Below are 19831 nucleotides of genomic sequence, written 5' to 3' on the forward strand. Positions count from 1 at the left end.
TGTTTTCTGATAATTAGGACTGCCTCATCTAGACAATTTGGATTGTAAGTCGTGCTTGGCAGAGGAGTAAAAGCAATTAAGACCTCTGTAAACTCAGCTGTGGTTGAAGGTCACCATTTTAAAATAGTTACCAACACTACCACCACGCCACAAGAATTAAATACTCCATGTGCACTAAATCCTTTCAAGTTCTTTTTTTTTTGTTTTTGTTTCACTATGACTTCAACACACTTAAACACAGTGTTAGATTCTACCTGCATGTTGGCCTGCTTCATGGCTGGGAGTGGCCGCTGAGATCATGTAACAGTGGTCCTGAAAAACCTACATTGGCTCCCAGTACCTTTCCAGGCACAGATCAAAGTGTTGGTGCTGACCTTTAAAGCTCAAAACGGCCTTGGCCCAGTGTACTGAAGGAGTGTCTCCATCTCCATCGTTCTGCCCTGACACTAAGGGCCAGCTCCGAGGGCCTTCTGGCAGTTCCCTCACTGCAAGAAGTTAAAGGAACCAGGTAGTGGTGCTCACCCTGTGGAATGCCCTCCCATCAGATGTCAAGGAAATAAGCAACTATCTGATGTTAAAAAGACATCTGAAAGCAGCCCTGTTTAGGGAAGTTTTTAATGTTTGAAGTTTTATCATGTTTTTAATATTCTGCTGAGAGCCGTCCAGAGTGGCTGGGTATTTATTTATTTATTTATTTATGAAGACATCTAAAGGAAGCCCTGCATATGGAAGTTTTTAAATGTTTTATTATGTTTTGGCATATGCTTGAAGCTACCCAGAGTGGCTAGGGCAACCTAGTCAGATGGGTGGGGTACAAATAATAAGAATAAGAACAATTGTTATTATTCATTTCACCCCAGTCCTCCTGCTGCTGAACTACATGGACCTGGGCTGGTGGGTTGTCTCGCCAAAGTTTTTTTTTTGCTTTGGCTTTGTTTGGCTTAGCTGCAGGTATTGTGGCAGCAGGAAGACCTGGATAGGAGTGAAGAACATGTGATTTTCATTCTGAGAGCCCATATGCTTGCTTATGTGTGAACAAGGCCTCGCTAATGAACCAGAGTAAGCCACATGTAAACATGTTAAGCTACCTGTGAACAAGGTCTCTCTGAAGAGCTGCCCAGTAGATCTACCTAGAGTTGCCCAACTGATTTTTAATCCAGTCCTCCAAGGTTGTATATAGTGGCTCTACCTCAAGCTCTCTTCCCTGAGATCCCTTAACATATTGAGGATATGATCTCAAATCTCATGCATAAAACAATGTGCTCTGCTGCTGTGCTATGAACGTACCACAAAAGACGATCTCTGGATTTCCTTTCCTGGAACCAAGGGTATAAAAAGCAACTTATTTCAAAGTCAAAGCCTTTGACTTTGGTCAAAGCCAGCCTTTCAAGGTCTTATTCCCAGACCCCCAACCTGAAATGTAAGGGATCAGTCCAAGACCTTTCATGAATGTGTGAAAACTTTACAAAACCAAGAGATATGTCTCGCTCCTCCTGCAACAGTTTCTAGCATACCACATCCCATAATATAGCACAAACAGTTGCAGTTCAAATGGTATCTATTAGTAACTTGCAAGAGACGTTTGCTCAATTTGTTTTGTTATGTAATGCTTTTAGGAAGACCCAGCATCTCTGAGGTAGATCAGAAAGCAAAACACTGTTCTTTCTGGTTCACACATTATCACTGCAGGGAAAAAAAATCTTCCACGAGGCGCCTGCTTTTTCTCATACATGCACACACACAATCATCCCTGACACCCACACCACAAATTTACACATACCTTTAACACTTTTTGTTACTGCTGGGTAAAAGAACTACATCAATGTACAATGTATGTTAATTGCATATTAAGTAAGGAACTCTTTCATGTGTTTAAGCACTTCAAAATGAAATATAACAAAATATCAGTATGTGGATTTCAAAGCCCTGAATTTTAGCCGAGTTTGATCTTGTGGAAGATGAACTGCTTTTAATATACAATGTCTGAAGGTTTGCTTGGTTCCATTTTCACCTTACCTTCTATTGCTGATTGGAGAACTCGAGAATGGTCATAAGCGATGACATTTGCGTATCTATTCTTTGGTTTATTTACTTCCAGGTTAGAGTGTTCCCATGTGAATTGCTGCCCTGGGTCAATTGACTAGAGAGAGAGAGAGAGAGAGAGAGAGAGAGAGAAGGGATAGTTATTATTAGCTGAATAACTATTTTTATTTTGGAAATACTTACCTTTTATAAAAGGTTCACATGTATTGCATAGCTCAAAGAACTTAACTGTGGGTCTTTTTCCACTGCAGTTTGTCATACTGGTACTTAGGGCACAACTGGATGTCTGCTTGTCTCGCCGCTTTACCCTAGAGAAACCCGCAGAATCAGAATGCCAACTGGGTGTGGGGCAGATTGCTCTGAATCAATGTTCAAAGGGCAGGTTTCTCCAGGGAAAAGTGGAAAACTTGTGCTTAGAAAGCACAAGACAAGTGCAAGTGTGGGCAAGCCCTTATTGACAATCACATTTAACCACTGGCCTTGCAAGATACTCTATCTGTTCTCACACAAAACAAGAGAAAAACCTATTCTGTTGTTGTTGTTGTGCGAGAAAGAGATGTGAAGAGGTTATAATAATAAAACGGAGGAAGAATAATGAAAGGCTCAAGTAGATTTAGCTATGGCAACCAAAGAACTGGGGGTTTTCTCTATAGAACGCCTGTGGCCTCTGTACATTTGCAAGGGAAAAGAGACTTCATTAGTGCTGCCAGAAACCCCTTGTTCTGAGCGTAGGCTCTAAAGTATCTAACCAAAGATCATCAATTAAAATTCCTGATGCTCCCAAGGGAAAGACGTTTCTGCAGAAATCTCATCCAAACAGCTGGTTGGCTTGTACATGGTGAATTTAAGCATATGTAGAAAGCAGCTCATCCATACCAGCAACTGAGCTGTAGAACACACTTCTTTGTGGAGGCTGAGCATTGCTGGTTCACAATGATCTAATCGGGGTGGACTGCGGCAATGTGGTACCCTGAGCGAGGACAAAATTTGGTGCCCCACTCCAAATATGTCTCATTTTCACAACAACTCGTTATGGTACAAGATTCAGGTAGGTAGCTGTGCTGGTCTGACACAATATACCGTATTTTTTGCTCTATAACACGCACCCGACCATAACACGCATGTAGTTTTTAGAGGAGGAAAATCCGTAGGCATGCCACCCGTAGGCATTCCCTCCATAACACGCACAGACATTTCCCCTTACTATTTAGGAGGAAAAAAGTGAGTGTTATGGTGCAAAAAATACGGTATATATATATATATACCGTATATATACTATATACTTAGTTGGTCTCTAAGGTGCTACTGGACTATATATATATATATATATATATATAGTCCAGTAGCACCTTAGAGACCAACTAAGTTTGTTCTGGATATAAGCTTTCATGTGCATGCACACTTCTTCAGATACCAGATTTTGGTACAGTTGCTTTTTATGTATCTTTTCAGTAGGTACCCATATAAATATAGGCAGTGCTTTTTCCCCTAAAATACTTTTTTAGGGGTGCTCTTATTTTCCTACTCATACTGAAATACTGCCCCTCAAGGAGGCCAAACTTAGATTCACAAAAGGTTTAGGGGTATGCGTACCCCCTGAAGAAAGCACTCCATATAGGTATTATTATTATTATTATTATTATTATTATTATTATTATTATTATTATTATTCACCCCTCAGCTTGGTGCTTTGTGCAGTGGAACTGCCCTCACCCCCTTAAATCTGGTGCTGATCTAATACAGGACGGGTTGCAAGCAATTTTGGAAGAGCTGTTAAAATGGAAGAGGCATCATATTTTCCAAGGTCTTTAGGGTGACTTCTGGCACTAATTCAGGCCCTTGTTCACTTTAAAGTGCAAATCACCCTGAAGATGCTTTGAAGGAGAGCAGGGGCTAATGTCATTCACAGCTGTGCTGTAACACGTAGCTTCCCCGTTAGTCCCCTTTCATTCTGCACTTTCTTTTCCAATTCTGGTTATATTTTACCCTGCCTCCTGCTAAGCTTCATATTAGTAAGACAGGACTGCATAGGAGAATCAGTGCAATGCAATGCAAGCAATACATTGTGCTGTGCCACATACTGCTATCTGCTTCACAGCCAAAATTGGATGAACATGAAGAGATGATGAGGGACAGAGATGATAGATCCTGATAGCATGTTTAGGGAAGTTTTTAATGACTGATGTTTTAATGTACTTTTAATCTTTTGTTGGAAGCTGCCCATAGTGGCTGGGGAAACCCAGACAGATGGGAGGGGTATAAATATTTTTATTATTTTTATTATTTTTATTTTTTTATTATTATTATTATTATTATTATTATTATTATTATTATTATTATTAATCCAGTACCTAGGACTACACCTACACTGATAAGAGTAGTACTAGGGGCTGCTGCCCTACTCGAATTGCTTTCCAGTCCTTCCTACCCTCCATCTCTTGTGAAACCCTCATCCTTCATGTCTCACCCTGCTTCCCTCACAGCTTACTCCACCCCAGCCATCCCCCACAGTCATCCTGACTTGCCCATCCCCATCCTCCCAACCGTTTGCCCCAAACTGCCTCTGCCCCATCTTCTCACCAATTGTTCCAAACTCGCACACTCCTCAATCTGTTACTAACCGCTCCAATCCCAAGATCCTGCCTCCACTTCCCGGAGGAGAGAATGAATGGAGAGGGGAAAGTCTTTGCAACCTTTGCTTCACACCATGAACTAAAGGAAATATGTCACAGCACAGGGTGGCTTTCCCCATCTTCTCTGCCAGCAGCAGCAGAAGCAGGAAACTGAGATTGGTTGTGGACTGCAAGGAGATGGGGGAGTTTGGGTAGCCCATTTTGCCACTATTTTCACACAGTGATGCTTCCACCCCACCCCAATGTCTGCATATAGTGAAATAGCTATTTAATCAAACATTAGAAAGGGACAAAAAGCCCTTCTGAGGGTACTCTACAGTTCCCCACCTCCTAAAAAAATAATCAGTCGGGATATTATTTGGACATAGAGGGGGACTTATTCACATGTTGCTGAGGAAATGATTTTAAACATTGGCGAGTATTGTGAAAACTTCTTAAGCAACATCCCGAAACACTCTTACTAGGATGTAAGTTTTACTCATCTGACTCAGTTATGTGAGGCCAATGTTATGAAGCAAAAGCTTAAAATCTTATTTTTAGCTAGAAATAAGCGAAGAAGAAAAAGAGTTTGGATTTGATATCCCGCTTTATCACTACCCTAAGGGGTATCAAAGTGGCTAACATTCTCTTTTCCCTTCCTCCCCCACAACAAACACTCTGTGAGGTGAGTGAGGCTGAGAGACTTCAGAGAAGTGTGACTAGCCCAAGGTTACCCAGTAGCTGCATGTGGAGGAGCGGGGAAGCGAACCTGGTTCACCAGATTACGAGTCCACTGCTCTTAACCACTACACCACACTGGCTCTCCCAGTGTGGAAGAAAGTACAGAAAATGGCAGCCCTTCATATTATCTGAAGCTTCAGTGATTTACCAAAATCAACAACAAAGTTTTGTTTTTCATACTGCGCATAGAGCGTCATTTTCAGCTGCTTGTAGTTTTTATGTACTGCTTCCACACCTGAGGACCGGCTTCCTTCAAACCGGGGAGTACAGCAATTCCTCCGTTTATTCTTTCCTGATTCTCCATGTTCTCCAGAAACAAATGAAGTATTCAGTTTTCTAGGGCTGGTTTTCCAGCCCACACTTTTTAATTAGCACAGCCACAGTTATACAAACACAAGCATCTCAAGTCAGAAATCTTTCATAAAACGCCCTTCCTACACACGGGCGTACCATCTTTTTGTTTCTTACAAGATACTGCAGGCTAGGTCCCTTCTGACCCATATTATGCTGGAGATAGGCTGCATTTAACACCTAGCAGATATTCACTGCAGATTAAAGGTAAGGTACAGCTGTACCTTAATAACAGCAGTTGCCTCTTGGCACACCACCAAAAAGATAAGCTGTAATTGAAGCAATTTAAAGCTCCCTGGGGTTCCATTGTGCACACAGAGCATTCTCTCGAGGGCTTCCTCATTCTTATTAAAGCCAGAAAAAGCTCCACATGTGTGGGCAAAAAGGTGTCCCCAGTGCTGCAAAGAACAGAAGGGCACCTGTTCATGTGTCGCTCCCAAAGGTGTGTATCAGAGCTGCTGCAAGCACACTAGAGTTATGATGCTGCAATTAATCTTACCAGTTATAACAAATAAGATTCATTAGTAATTTGAATGCAAGGGGGTGCACGGGAATGGAGGATCAACGAGTTGGCTGTGTCCATTGGCCATGATCAAATGAGACAGCTCAGTCTGAGTACAGAAAGCAGAAGCCTTTTTTTTTACTAGGAATTACAGGTACCAACATAGCAAAGGAGCAGAAAAGACTCTCTGTGTATGGAACAACAGCCGCCCAGATGTTATTAGCTCAGAATTGGAAAGAAGACAAAGTCCTTACCAGAGAAGAATGGCAAAGTTGATGGACTATGCCGAGATGGCAAAGCTGACTGGAAAACTCAGGAACCAGACCTACATTGGCTCCCAGTACGTTTCCGAGCACAATTCAAAGTGTTGGTGTTGACCTTTAAAGCCCTAAAGTGCCTCAGCCCAGTATACCTGAAGGAGCGTCTCCACCGCCATCATTCTGCCCGGACGCTGAGGTCCAGCGCCGAGGGCCTTCTGGCGGTTCCGTCATTGCAAGAAGCAAAGCTACAGGGAAGCAGACAGAGGGCATTTTCGGTGGTGGCGCCCGCCCTGTGGAACACCCTCCCATCAGATGTCAAAGAGATAAACAACTACCTGACATTCAGAAGACATCTTAAGGCAGCCCTGTTCAGGGAAGTTTTTAATGTATGACATATTAGTGTATTTCTGGTCTTTGTGGAAGCTGTCCAGAGTGGCTGGGGAAACCCAGCCAGATGGGTGTGGTACAAATAATAAATAATAATAATTATTATTATTATTATTATTATTATTATTATTATTATTATTATTATTATTATTATTATTATTATATAACCAAGAGGATAAAAGCTTTATAAAAGAATGGGGGGAATTTAAAAGTTACTTAGGGGACCACTGTACGCAGATGATAACAAGAGCAGGGTTTTGACCCACATGTAGTGTAAAAAATATTATGGACAATATGGTTTGATATAAAAATTGGAGTACGGATGAATATGCAGTTGTAGATGTTTAAAATGAGACCCCATGGAGGGGATGGGGGGAAGTCGCAAGATTCGGAGAATCTCTTTTTATAGTTATGTTTTTACTAGTTTGTGTTTATTTATACCTTGTATTTGTAAAACCAATAAAAAAGATTTCATAAAGAAAGCAGGCCTTCCTTCCTTCCTTCCTTCCTTCCTTCCTTCCTTCCTTCCTTCCTTCCTTCCTTCCTTCCTTCTCTTTTTTATTGTGATGCAATGAATCCATGTTTCCATCATTACAAAAAACAGATTACTTTCCAGCCTTGCATTTCCACACTTTGCATTCCAATAATTGATGGAATTTTTCAATCTTTCCACAATCTGCCTTTTCTCCTGTAAATCAGTTTGGTCAATTTATTCATTTCTGCCAGTTCAAAGCTTGCTGGCATATCCACCATGTTGCCCTTACTATCTTTTCAGCTATCATCAAGAACCAAATTAAAGATTTCAGATCTGTGGGCATATCCTCCTGATCAAATTTTTAAAGTGTCCACGTTGGAAGAACTCTTAAATTGTTCCAAATCATATCCACTACATACTGGGTAATATTTGTCTTCAAAATTAGGTAATTCACATCATATCCCCGCCACAATATGTAGCAGACAATGCTTGGATCTATATTTAATTATATATTTGAATCCAGTTGCCACTATTTTGTTCTGTGAACCACCCTGAGACCTCCGGGTATAGGGTGGTATATAAAATCAATAAATAATAATATTTCTGTGAAATCTATGGAAACAGTCTAATCTTAGCTTGGTACTCTCAACCTCAGCATACTTCATCAAAGACCTGTCTGGAGAGAGAAATCTAATCTATATTTCCTAGGTCTGAATAGCCAGGCTGGAACAGAGAATAGAGTGATATTGGCAGAAACATTGTAGAAGTGTGAAAGACCAATAACTCATGAATAACAAGTCTGTGCTAACAGTTTTAATGAGTGCTCTAATGGTTTAATGGATGACACTTAAAACGGATCCCTAGTAGATTCATTCTGACAGTTTGTCTTGAACAAAGCTGCCATTAAAAGATGAAATGGATTTCTTCACAATAAATGCATGTACTGTATAACATGATGAAACTTTTGTTTAAAAGGTTATGTGCAATGCAGCTGTAGTGTATGCATGCTCCCCTGACTATGGTTTTGCATATTTCCACCCAAAATGTGAGACTCTGTAGGAAAGAGGTCTGGATTTAGGCTGGCTGCTATTTGCATGTTCAGACCCAGAGACCTGCCCCTTAAATAAAGACACATTAGACTCAAATTTTAGTTTTGGTTTTTGGCAGAATTTAGGCCACAGCTTTATTGATTACAGAAAAGTGAGTGGTTGCATAGGCTCTGGTTTGACTAGCTCCCTCCACCGTTGCAGGTAGCGCTGACCCAGAGCTCTATCATAGGTCAGCCAAGGGTGAACACCTGAGGCAGGTGAAAAGCCTGGGAACAGATTCTGTTCACTCCCCAGATGCTCCCCTGGACTCAGGCACGGGCACAACCCCCTTTTGGGGGTTGACCAAACCAAGTTGAGTCCTTGGATTCCTTTAATGGAATACCCTTCACATAAGGATGGCGAGACCATTGTCCCATCCCTATCACATGAACCAGTGCCTATCCGCAACCTTACAAGTTGTGACGAATTGCTACATGGCAGGTGAAACACAAATGGCCACAGCCAATCAGCCAAGTGGGGAAAATTCCTGCCGTGCCCCTGTCCCAATGACAAATGACACACGATAGCATTGCAAGGTCAATCGCAAAATGCCCTAAAATTAGGGAGAGGTGGGTGGGTGTTCTGACGCACGAGCCAAAAGAGGAAGCTCTGGGACATGTGCATCAAATCTATGCTGCCAGGTGCCATAAGAAAGCGGCAGAGATAGCGCAGGATAGTACGCACCCTGGAAATGATCTCTTTCAGCTTCTGCCTTCTGGAAGAAGGTATAGGGTTATAAAGGCCAGGACTAGCCGCCTGAGAAACAGTTTCTACGCAAATGCAATTCTGGTTCTAAACGCAGCCTAAGGCGTCTCTATAGTATAGTGTATTTTAAAATGGGGTTTCAGAGTTTTTAGGGGTTTTTGAATGTTTTATGTAGTTTTTATGTAGTTTTATGTAGTTTTTGTGTAGTTTTATGTAGTTTTTCAATTTCATTGTCCTGCATGGGACAATGACAATAAATAAAGATATCGCATGGGTTTATATAGGTCCCTCGATCCATTTAGACTGCACCCCATTGGCCAGATTATACCCAGCAACGAGGGACCTACCAATTGGGTGTTGTGGCTGTCCAATAGACCCACCCACAACCAGGAGGTCGGTCTCCAGGTCTCACTGCAACATGTGCCCTCTTTTAGGGAGGACACGATTTACCCGTGACTTTCCATTCACTAGACAAATGGCTCAGTAGGCAATGGAGCCAATGAATTGTCATGTAATAGTTCACCTCGGAAGACTCTCGTCAAGCTTGTGCATTAAAATAGGATCCCTTGTTCATAGAATCATAGAATTGTAGAATTGGAAGGGCCCAGAGGGTCATCTAGTCCAACCCGCTGCAATGCAGGAATCTTTTGCCCAATGTGAGACTCGAATCCATGAGGCTCATGCTCTACTGACTGAGTTTATCCCAGCTGCCTAGAATCACCATACTAACCCAGGAAGATGCCCACAGGCCTTAAAACTGCACATTCAAGAAGGAAGTCCAGCTGGCTGTGACAAATAAGTCATACTACATAATATAGGGAAAGAGGAAAAATGCGTAACTATTCTCCAAATAGGAAGTAAAAGGAACACTTTTGCAAAGCAGCAAGTCTTAGGATAAAGGAAACTTTAGTTTCCCAAGAAACCAGTGCTGTGAAACTTGTGCTCCAATTGCTTGAAGAAAAAAAAAATCACTGATAGTTTCTTTCCCCTTTAATAATTTTCAAAGAAAATCTATTTTGTCATTATCAAATAGAGGATGGTTGGGGAGGAACCAAAAACTCTTCCCAGGTGAAATATAGAGCTTACAGTAAACAAGGAAAGGGTTCTATGTATCCCAAGAATCTAACTGGGCTTTGTTTTTCAAAAGAACAGTACATGACAAAAATCAGTGAAATAAGTCTGCTCTATGAGTGTGAAAAATTCTGTGTAAAGCTGATCTCAACTTGGAGCAGAATAAAGAGTGGTATCAAAGAAAGTGCTTCTTCTAGGCACAGGAATTTCTACTTGCACCATAGAACTTCCACTCTTTCTGCCCCACATTCTCTCCAAATCTCCCCAACTCTGGAAGTTGGGTCAACCCCTGGAACAGACGGAGAGTGAGTGGAGATTCTGTTGTGCAACCAAAATTCCTTCTCCTAGAGATAGTACTTTGTTGGACACTGCCCAAAGACCCTAAGCTAATAATTTACTCCAGGGATCCAACTGACTCCTTCACTTCTTTGTTTTGTTTGTACACAGTGCACAGGAATTTACAGGGCTTCTCCAATGATCTGAAAGTGGTAGCACAAAATAAAAAATGGAAATTGTGTGTGTGTGTGTATATATATATATATATATATATATATATATATATATATATCTACATATGACAAAACTAAGACAGAAATATATCTATACACTGCACTCTCGGATTGTGAACGTGATCCGTGTGGGAGGCATGTTCGCAACCCGCAGCGTCCGCAACCTGCAGCGCCACGTCTGCACATGTGCGAGTTGTGATTTGGAGCTTCTGCACATGTGCAAAGCACGATTTAGCACTTCTGTGCATGCACGAGCACCAAAACCCAGAAGTAACCCGTTCCGGTACTTCCGGGTTTCGGCCTGTCCGTAACCCAAAAACACGCAACCTGAACCGCTTTTGAAAACTTCCTGGGGATAACAGGAAGTTTGGTAGTTTCACTTTCCCATTCATTTCCACGTCCCCCCCATATATTAGACACTTTCAATTAAATGAAAGTTTTATTTTCAAAGCCAAAAATTGGACATGGGGCAGGGACGATGAAGCTCTACAAGACAACTGAGGGTTTGTCTTCATTTCTTCTTTTGTGACAACTTCATTCCCCTCTCCCCCAAATTGGATCTTTAGCCAATTAATTGTTAAAGTTCAAACAAAAAGATGGTCATGTTTTCAGACGTGTAAGTATTGAGGAGTAGGTGCAGCATGGAATGATCCAAGCTTGCTAAAAAAATAAATCCCAAAGCTTACAAATATTTCAAACAGCTGCAGGGTTCTACAGTAACCCTGTTAATGCAAGAGGGCTATAAAGAAGGCAGGAGAGAAAAAGCAGCTTTTCCATTTTGGCTGAAGTTGGGGGCACAAATAATATTACTTTAAACTATTATGTTTTTAAAGTTACCGGATATTCATATATCTAAACTTTTAGCAAAATCATATGATTTAGGACCGTGTGACTAGATGGGTCCCCATCACAGAAAAAAACAGTAAGTAAAATATACCACACAGGGTGTAATGGTTATATGAGGTTGCTCGTGCGTACGTTGCCGCCACTCCTGGCTAGGTAGCCTGGTTAAACCTTTCCTGGCTGGACACCACTTCACTTCGTGGCTGTTCAGTCACTAGCAGGATCCGTCAGTGGGCATTTCTTGAACTTCTTCCAGCAAAGAAGTTATTTGACGCCAAGTCTCCACCTACTTTCCCTGCGCGGAAGTCTTCTGTGCAGGGTGGGTGTGGGTAGCGGAGGACCTGTGCTCTCCCCGCTGGTCTCCAGTGAAGAGTCCTGGAGCCCTCTCTCCGATTCCCCCATCCGCCCCCCTTTATCCCTGGTGTTACACTGATTTCCTTCCCCAGCTGCTGAGTCCCCTCTCTCCCTGCTTGGCCCTTCTCCGGCATCGCTTGGGAGCCCTGCCTCCACTTCTGGCTCCGATGTCAGTTCCCTGACACAGGGAGAAACTAAAATATCAGTGATGATGAAGATAAAGAAGAAGAGTTTGGATTTCATATCCCGCTTTATCACTACCCGAAGGAGTCTCAAAGCAGCTAACATTCTCCTTTCCCTTCCTCCCCCACAACAAACACTCTGTGAGGTGTGTGGGGCTGAGAGACTTCAGAGAAGTGTGACTGGCCCAAGGTCACCCAGAAGCTGCATGTGGAGGAGCGGAGACACGAACCCGGTTCCCCAGATTATGAGACTACCGCTCTTAACCACTACACCACACTGGCTCGCTGGGCTTGGGTTTCTTTTCCCCCATCCCGAAAGTATTCTACAAAGGCGAGCAATCAAATATACAACCCTTAGTCAACACCATAGTTTTCAAACAAAGGCTGAAGCCCATAGCATTGGTGAAATAGCAGCTCAGTAATAAGTCTCTCTGAAGTAAGCAAGCACAGCGTATAGCAATTGCACTGTGGAAAGAACAATAAAGTTAGCACCCTGGTAGATGTCAAAGCAAATGGATGATGTGGAACTAGAGAATTATTAACTACCCCTGAAAATGAAAAATTTGACTCTCTTTTACCAATGTCAGGTTTTGCTTTGAGAGTTTCATATTTCAGATGAATCTATAATAAGATGCTATTTTGTTATTCAGGAAACTTGCCGATTGAATGAGATTTACATATTGCTTTAGCAAAACATGAATGCTAAATACCTGAACACTAATACATCATCACGGCCAAGTTGCCAGCGGAAATGCCTTTTCCTTCCGCTTTAGAAACCCGAACGAGGAGAAAGTAAAAAGCAGATCTTATTTCTTATTTATAAAATTTCTGCACCACTTAATAAACAGCTCTAAGCAGCTTGCAATAAAGCCGAACTAACATTCAATATTAAAAAAGAAAACTGGATGAAAACAAGTTAAGAGCATTGCCGCACTTGACAAACAAAACCGAGCAGTGTAAAAAACGAGAATTAAAAATTTAAGAATCAGAGTCTGTAGCCTGGGCTCATGATTCTGCCCTCCTAGACAAAACATGAGCTGCAAGCCAGAGGTTTCACATTAAGCCAAACTGTGGCTTAGCATGGGGCAGCGCAGCAGGAAAATGACCTGCTTGCTCACAGTTCATACTGAGTCGTGTTCATGCTAAGCTATGATGTGTGACCTAAGCCATTACCTTAGAGTAAAAAGCTTTTTTTTTTTTTTTTGAGCGGGGAGGTGTTAGTACTTAAAAATGAGACCTCAAGATACAATTCACTTTAGTAAATTATTAATGCCTCCCATCACAAATCTGATGATTCACCGGCAAAATCCAGCACATCGACCAGTGTTGGTTGGGTAAAGAGGCAGAACGTGACTTCACCTTCGCCAATATTAAATGTTAATGGAAAGGGCTGCCTTTAATGTATAGCGTTGATAAGAGGAACCATTAAAATGATGTACAGTCCATTGCGCAAGCTAAGTTAACGCACACCTTCTTCCTTGTGCTGCTGCCTCTCTGGGCCAGTTTGTACACTCAGCCTGTTATTTTCACCGTGGGGGAAATGGGCATATGCAAGGCTTTGAAAGGGAACATAATTTCACGAATTACACCTCCTGCACAAGGAGGCCACGCACACAAATCACACCTCGCTTTATGTGCATCTCCAGTCATCCGCGTTCTGAAGATCTGGTGAGTGCATGAACTAGCCTCTCAGCTGTCAGCACATCTGTATATATACACAGAGCCATTTTACACCGAAACAAGACTTAAACACAGGGAACAGGACAGTCGATGAAGACCCCCAAGGGACCTGCCCTTTTACTACAGTATGGCCACATTTGCATAGCCTGTCATGCAAGCAAAGTGACACTGACTTGAACTGACACAGAAATGCTATTATTAGTATTTGTTTTTAATGTTGCGCTACACAGCAGGTGCTCAACCTGAAAACAAAAGCCTACACTTTCACAATATTTTCTGCCCAGGTCAGATATTTTAAAGCACAAAGGCTGTTAGCTGTCAAACAACTAATAATTAAAATCATGAAACTAAAGGGCTAGGGAGAAAATGCTCAAGCAGCAATTAGGAACGAAGCTGGTATTTGATTTAATTGGACTTTGTATGTCACCAGTCATTGAGAAAATATGATTTGGTTTAAATTTAGCACACTGACTGTATGTATGGGCACATTTCCTATCAGTATATTACAGTCGTACCTCGGAAGTCGAATGGAATCTGTTCTGAAAGTCCGTTCAACTTCCGAAATGTTCAGAAACCAAAGCATGTCTTTTGATTGGCTGCAGGAAGCTCCTGCAGCCAACCAGAAGCTGCGGAATCCCCATAGGACATTCGGCTTCCAGAAGAACATTCAAAAACCAGAACACTCACTTCCAGTTTTCGATTGTTCGGGAGCTGGGACGTCGACTCCCAAGGCATTCGGGAGCCAAGGTACGACTGTACTTATAATTCTGTGTATATTCTAAAGAGCGTATTTTAAAATGAACAAACCCTACTGTTTAACAGCTATCAAACTTGTGTATTTGCATTGTTCCAAAATGCCCAGTGAAAATAATTTAGAACACACAGAGTAGATGAAAAATTCGCTCTGTTCGATCACATTAGAAAATAAATGGACTGCTTAAGTTCAAGTTGCTTGAAAGACTTTGGTTGGAAAGTAGCAAGATTGGGCCCCTCAATCTCCTATCCATATCCCTGCTCTGAAAAGTATTCAGACCAAGCAACCATGATTTGTATCTAAGTCTTTGGTCTACAGCCTTTCAGAGAAACAATCAATCAAATAAACACTGTCCCTATGTGCCAGTTGGGACGTGGGTGGCACTGTGGGTTAAACCACAGAGCCTAGGGCTTGCCGATGAGAAGGTTGGCGGTTTGAATCCCCGTGACGGGGTGAGCTCCCGTTGCTCGGTCCCTGCTTCTGCCAACCTAGAGGTTCAAAAGCACGTCAAAGTGCAAGTAGATAAATAGGTACCACTCCGGCGTTTCCATGCAGTGCTCTGGTTCGCCAGAAGTGGCTTAGTCATGCTGGCCACATGACCCGGAAGCCGTATGCCGGCTCCCTCGGCCAATAAAGCGCCGCAACCCCAGAGTCGGTCACGAACTGGACCTAATGGTCAGGGGTCCCTTTACCTTTACGTGCCAGTGCCATCTCCTAGATCTGTTGAGAACATACGATTTGAACCACCGACCTTCCGATTGGCAAGCCCGAGCGCCTCAGTGGTTTAGACCACAGCACCACCCGTGTCCCCAGTATACATTGGAGAGGTGGTAGGGATGTCTTCACCTGACACCCATTACTTGTTGGGTTTCTGTTTCTCTGAAATTCCCCCCCCCAAAAAAAATAATTAACAGTCTCTCTTGATAAGTTGCATGGTTTCAAGAAAACAGCAGTAGGAGTACATGGGATGCAGAAAAAGCAGTAATGTGTATACAGCTTTAGAAAGAGGAGTGTCTCAGACAGAACTAACGGGGAATTCCTCCTGTGCTACAACTCAGTGGCAAGCCAGGAAATTAAATGAAATAAAGGAACAGGCATTGAGGAAGGAAGGAATGTAGAAGATACCCAACCATTCTATACCAGAAGCCAGGAGCATACTATTCACAAGTTGCTGCTCAATTTCAATTTCAGAATGAGGAAACAACATCATTTTATGTGCAACTTTTCTTGTTTTCTTAGAGCTTTTGTTTTAAATTATATACTACTCTTTATTTATTTGTAGAAAGGTGCTCTAGTTATGAATCAACCTACTAATCAGATAAGATAGTGGACTGCATCTTAAGAACCATGCAGCGCGTATCATACATCCAAGGGGCACCGCATACAAGATTGTGTTATGGCACAAGTGTCATTTGCAAGGAGAAATTAAAACATGTCTTTCTGTGCTGGCCAGATGTTGCAACTGTGCCCACCACCAATTATGCCCTTATATGATATTCTTTGGGACGCGGGTGGCGCTGTGGGTTAAACCACAGAGTCTAGGACTTGCCGATCAGAAGGTCGGCAGTTTGAAACCCCGCGACAGGGTGAGCTCCCGTTGCTCGGTCCCTCCTCCTGCCAACCTAGCACTTCAAAAGCACCTCAAAGTGCAAGTAGATAAATAGGTACCACTCTGGCAGGAAGGTAAACGGCATTTCCGTGCGCTGCTCTGGGTCGCCAGAAGCGGCTTAGTCATGCTGGCCACATGACCCAGAAGCTGTACGCCGGCTCCCTCGGCCAATAAAGCGAGATGAGCGCCACAACCCCAGAGTTGGTCACGACTGGACCTAATGGTCAGGGGTCCCTTTACCATTATGATATTCTTTGGACTCTACTGCTTGATCTCAACAATTTTGTTGATGCCATCTGGATATAGGTAGAAACCAAGTGATAATGACATTTTTAGGAACTACTGTGCAGAAGGACAATTGTGAAGTTTCTGCAACTGACTCTAGGGGGGAAGAATGCTTGTAAATGACAGAGGAAATACTTGTGTGCAGAGTTTATACAGCATGATCTTTTACTGTGAATACTGCATAATTACCTGCAATTGACAGAAAATCACTCCTGACTTGCGTTAAGTATGACTCTGAACCTTAAAATGCCCTTCAAGTCAACACATTTTAGTGAATGTTAGAGATTGTATTTTTCTCTTTGACAGTAATGAGATTATTTTTCAGATCAGGCTTAAGGCCTTCTACAACACTGCATCTTTAAATGATATGCAGTTCTGTCCTATAACAGCAAATGTTGAAATGCAATTTAAAACTCTCCTGCCCAAGATACTTATATATACTGGATATTTATAGTCTCCAGCAACTTCTATTTGTATAAAGGTCATACGAAACTGACTTTTTAAAGTAACATTTATTAAAGGTACTAGCAAATTCTGTTCGCCCCACAAATAAGCAATCCACTCTTTACTGTCAAATAAAATGTGATAGTATTAATTCACCTAAAGGTCTCTATACTATGTTATATTAGAAATGTCAGTGTCATCGGGAACACTTAATCTCACAGTCATTTGTCTCTAACCCTTACGCATGATGTGCAAGCTTAAAAAGAGGGAGCTTAAACCGTAAAACTACCTGTACTTTATACTACTTTTGTGAGTTCAGATAATTTTAAATCAATTGCAGCACATTATTAAATAGTCAGGGGAGCCAACTGTACAAGGCTTTCCATCCTATGTGTGTCAATCGCCACACATACCCCATTTTTCCCTTACTGGTGCTTTTCACAGGTATGCTCTCAAACAGAAGTATTTTACTCTAGATGTACAGTCAAACCTTGAATCCCGAATGCCTCTGTTTTGGAACTTTTTGGCTCCCGAACGCTGAAAATCCGGAAATGCTCCGGTTTTCGAACGTTTTTTGGAAGCCGAACATCCGACACGGCTTAGGCTTGAGTGCAGGAAGCTCCTGTAACCCATCGGAAGCCGTGCCTCGGTTGTCGAACATTTCAGAAGCTGAATGGGCTACCGGAACGCAGTGGCGTAGCGTGGGGGGTGCAGGGGGGCCGGCTGCACCGGGCGCAACATCTGGGGGTTATGGTTAGGGGGCGCAAATCCATGGGTTAGGGGGTGCAAATCCACGGGTTAGGGGGCACAAATTACTTGCCTTGCCCCGGGTGCTGACAACCCACGCTACGCCACTGCCGGAACGGATTACATTCAACAACCTAGGTTTGACTGTACTTATTTATTCATTGCCGCACTGTAAAATAATGAAAGTGCTTAGTGACACAAAAAGGCAGTAAAATTACAAATAGGAAAAATAGCACCTATCAGATAATCTAAAACGAGCTGCATCAAATGTAACAGAGGATATTTCAAATTGTGAGCAACCCAAATGAAAATGCCTTATCTCTTGAAAGAACCACTGTACAAAGGATGATGGTGGTACCTGGAGAAGGGCCTCAGGAGTTGTAAATTCAGTGCTTAGATAGACTAATATTGATGCGGGCAGGGAAAGTAATTCTCAAGATTTTCTGATCCCAAGACATTCAGGGCTGTACTTTGAAATGAGTCTGAAGTTTCTGAGCAGTCTTCAAAGGTAGCCAAACAAAGAGTTTCCTATAGTAATCTAACCCGAAAGTTAAAAGGTAAAGGTAAAGGGACCCCCTGACCATTAGGTCCAGTCATGGCCGACTCTGGAGTTGCGGCGCTCATCTCACTTTATTGGCCGAGGGAGCCGGCGTACAGCTTCCGGGTCATGTGGCCAGCATGACTAAGCCACTTCTGGCGAACCAGAGCAGCGCACGGAAATGCCGTTTACCTTCCCACCGGAGCAGTATCTATTTATCTACTTGCACTTTGATGTGCTTTCGAACTGCTAGGTTGGCAGGAGCAGGGACTGAACAACGGGAGCTCACCCTGTTGCGGGGAATCGAACCACCGACCTTCCGATCGGCAAGCCCTAGGCTCTGTGGTTTAATGCACAGCGCCATCCACGTCCCCAACCTGAAAGTTACTGGCATACAAATACATCATCCACACTGCCAAGCAGCCATCTCAGTGGTGGGTAACCTGAGATGGCTATGTAGATAATACAGTGGTACCTCGGGTTACATATGCTTCAGGTTACATATGCTTCAGGTTACAGACTCTGCTAACCCAGAAATAGTACCTTGGGTTAAGAACTTTGCTTCAGGATGCGAACAGAAAACGTGCTCCAGCTGCGCGGCAGCAGCAGGAAGCCCCATTAGCTAAAGTGGTGCTTCAGGTTAAGAATGGACCTCCGGAACGAATTAAGTACTTAACCCGAGGTACCACTGTATAGAAATGAAGTATTTTCCTGACTGAAGTAACTTTCGGAGTAACTACTGTTGTTTGAACGACTAAGTATGCCTACAATATGATATATGATATGGTGACCAGAAAGACTAGAGAAGGTTGATGAGAGGGGAGGAAGGAAGGAAGTCAGAGATGATTTAGGAAATTGGCTTCTTCATAGTCATTAAGTTCCACTATGCCCAAGAGTTCTGAGAAATGTTGAAGTCGTATATATGACTGAATACAAATGGAGTCCAATGCCAGTGATTTCTCGAGAAGTCCTTAATTCGTGGATCACTATACCCATAAATAATATGGTTTTGTTTTACTTGCACATTTGGGGTACCTTTTTAAAAAATAAAATAAAATAAATTTACATGTTAAACCATATTGTCCTTTGAAAGAAGCCCTACTAGTTTATGCCGTTTAATGGATTTTGTACAAGTCCATTCATTCACAAATTATTGACATGAGAGCCATATCTGTGTGCCAATGCACATCTTGGGGGTTGTAATCCATGGACTATTAAAAGGGTATTTCATAACTGGTTCCTGTTATGATACTATTAAAACCCACAATTCATGAATTATTGATGGGAGAGGTAATAATGGCTTGATGCTGTTATAACCTATAATAACATTGAACAAAATCCTTAATCTATGAAAAATTTACTCAGTGGACCAACACGTCTTCTAAAACTGTTCTGACATAAGGTAATAAAACAAGCACAGATCTCAGTTAGTTAGTTCCATAAACCATTAATTAATTGGACACAAAACTTAAGCTTCATAAATCATTAAATGTAGAAGTGATCACTTTCTTTTCAATATTTCTGCCTCAAATTTTTAATGGCACAGATTTTTTTTGATGTATTCAATTACTGAATTTACTATTTCATTCACAAAATCAAAGTCAATGCACTGGGTACAGAGGACAAAAATTAGATAATCTCGCATTGCCTG

At 42.2% G+C, this 19831-nt stretch overlaps 1 protein-coding gene across 28 annotated transcripts in view; it reads right to left on the reverse strand.

Annotated features, from left to right (window-relative positions):
- PTPRD (protein tyrosine phosphatase receptor type D) overlaps positions 1–19831 on the reverse strand; it is a 1158377-nt gene that overhangs the window by 69307 nt on the left and 1069239 nt on the right. For all 28 annotated transcript variants that reach the window (XM_081893652.1, XM_081893642.1, XM_081893658.1 and 25 more), the window contains one exon: positions 2017–2140. In XM_081893652.1, coding sequence (XP_081749778.1) covers positions 2017–2140 — 124 coding nt within the window. The remainder of the gene's footprint in view (positions 1–2016; positions 2141–19831) is intronic.

Source organism: Podarcis melisellensis (assembly GCF_964234715.1).
Source record: "Podarcis melisellensis genome assembly, chromosome: 17".
NCBI lineage: Eukaryota > Metazoa > Chordata > Lepidosauria > Squamata > Lacertidae > Podarcis > Podarcis melisellensis.